Here is a 2,123-nt window from a genome sequence, read left to right on the forward strand (position 1 = left end):
GTGAGCAAGGGGCCTGACCCTGCCTGACAGTAAGACTGACTTGGCCTCCATCAGAAGAGAAGTGGTAACGCATTGGGATTGACAAAGAGGTTAGGCCCTTGGAAGTTAAACGCGGGTTCTAACTTAGAAGGTGGCCGGCAGGAGTTAAACCATATGCTGGGAGGTAGGAGTGATACTTTATCTACCATGCTTGCTTGGAGTCCTTCTTGGCATTTCCCATTGATGTTGATTCTGGGCAGGAGTGCTGTCACTTCCAAGAGGGGCATGCAGCTGGAAATGGGCAGAACCCCATTGGGGGAGAGACAGAGATGGCTGGACGAGGTAGCGAGATTGCAGGACCGTCATCACATGATTTGGGTATTCTAGCCACTCTGACAGCATTGTTGACTCCTTTTGGTCTTCCTGGGTCCGCTAGTCATTCTGCATCGTCTCGGATGGCTTTGGGAAGCAGCCCTAACATGCCGTTTGCAGTGGTGAAGAGATTGATGGGAGTTGAGCCGTCAGTGATTAGTGTGGAGTGAAGCCCGAGACCTTGGAGAAGCTTCACCTGGAGTTCGGGCCCAGCCAACGCAATGTCACGTATGGTGGAGGCACCGATGGCCGATGTCATGTCTTGGAACTTCTTGATCTCCAGTGTGGTTAGAAGCTCTGCCTTCTCCACTTCCAGCTTATTTTGCTCCTTGATGTAGAGCAGCTCTAGATCTCTGGCCCTCTTCAGACGCTCCATCTCTGCATTCGACTCTATGGCCATGGCTTCAGCCTTCAGCTTAGCCTGCAGTACAGCTCCTTCGCCCTCAATCTTTGCCGCTTCAGCCTTAGACTCTGCCTCAGCCTTTGCAGCCCCAGTGCTCTCCACCCGCGTGCTCTGCGCCTCCAACTCCAACAGTTCAGTTCTGGCCTTTTCTGCTTCAGCCTGGTCTGTGATCTTCTGGCGTTCTAGACGTCCACGGGCCTCCTGCTCCAGCCTCTCTGCTTCATGCCTAGCTGTTGCCTCCTGGGAGTTGGTTGTGATTTCAATGGCTAGCTGCACGCTCTTCTGTAGAGAATCCCTTGTACGCTGGTCTACAGGTTCCACAGACTGGATGTCCACGCTTGTGATGTTCAGGTTGTTCTGGGGGAACTTGAAGAGGTCACGCACCTTCATGTTGTCATCAAACCCAAACACTGCTGAACGAATGATGCGACTGGAGTTCTTATGGAAGTCGTCAAACTGCACAGAGGCAACAGCGCCTCTGATGCGGGATGCAATGGCTTTGCAGGCATCACCCACGAAGTCTGGTACACTGAAAAGCCTGGCAGCATCTTCTGGACTGGACTTGTCCTTCACCTCAAAGTGCCAGTTGTAAGACAACTGAATCTGCAGCCGGGCATGGTCAGCTGTCTCAATGTTGATAATGTCAGTAAAAAAGTCTGGTCCCAGAAGTAGGCAGAGAGACTTGATGACATTGGGGCGTTTCGGGGTACCCCCAGACAGGCTGACGACTGTAAACTGCTCGTCGGGACCTAGGATGACCAGCTCCGGACCAAAGACTACCCTGGATTTCTTTTCACGATAGTCATAGATCTGTACGGCAGCATTGTGTGGAACTCTGTAGCTAACAGCCCGGGTCTTGTTGCGCTCCTCCGGTTGTGTTGTCTGCTTGGACCGATCTGAACGGTCAGCCAGGGGGTCCTTTCCTGAGGCCAGCAGAAGCTCCACGTTGATGGGCAGTTCTTTCTCCCACAGCTCTTCATCTTGGCTGAGCATGTAGGTGTGCCCAATGACAGCCCGTACCTTGCCAGTCTTGATATCCCGCACGTAGATGCCCTCATTCTCATCCAGTGGTATAGCCTCTCGGGTCAGCAGCACCTGCACCTCCACAGGGGGCACATACTCCAAAGGCCCACGGATCATCCAGCGGTCCCCAGGCTTGCGCTGAATGTCATTTCCATCTTCATCTTTATCTTCGAGAAGCTGTAGAGCCCTCAGTAGCAGCCCCTCTTCCTCAGACAGGATGTACACATCTTGAATCCCACACTCCAAGCTCTCTCCTGGTAGCAGAAAGAAGGACTTTTCCCCCTTTACCACCTTCTTCTGGCCGAGCTGAGGCTTGCCATCCCGTCCCACAGGGTTGAGCACCACG

At 53.3% G+C, this 2,123-nt stretch overlaps 1 protein-coding gene across 1 annotated transcript; it reads right to left on the reverse strand.

Annotated features, from left to right (window-relative positions):
- Positions 1 to 415: 415 nt before the first annotated feature.
- On the reverse strand, positions 416 to 2,119 carry LOC117800483 (major vault protein-like; the record flags this gene model as incomplete). The annotated part of the gene is made up of 1 exon (XM_034653033.1): positions 416 to 2,119. A coding segment is annotated over one exon (1,704 nt), but the record flags the coding sequence as incomplete, so codon positions are not given.
- Between the last annotated feature and the right edge of the window lie 4 nt (positions 2,120 to 2,123).

The sequence above is a fragment of the Ailuropoda melanoleuca genome, unplaced genomic scaffold (genome assembly GCF_002007445.2).
Source record: "Ailuropoda melanoleuca isolate Jingjing unplaced genomic scaffold, ASM200744v2 unplaced-scaffold71183, whole genome shotgun sequence".
NCBI classification, from domain to species: domain Eukaryota; kingdom Metazoa; phylum Chordata; class Mammalia; order Carnivora; family Ursidae; genus Ailuropoda; species Ailuropoda melanoleuca.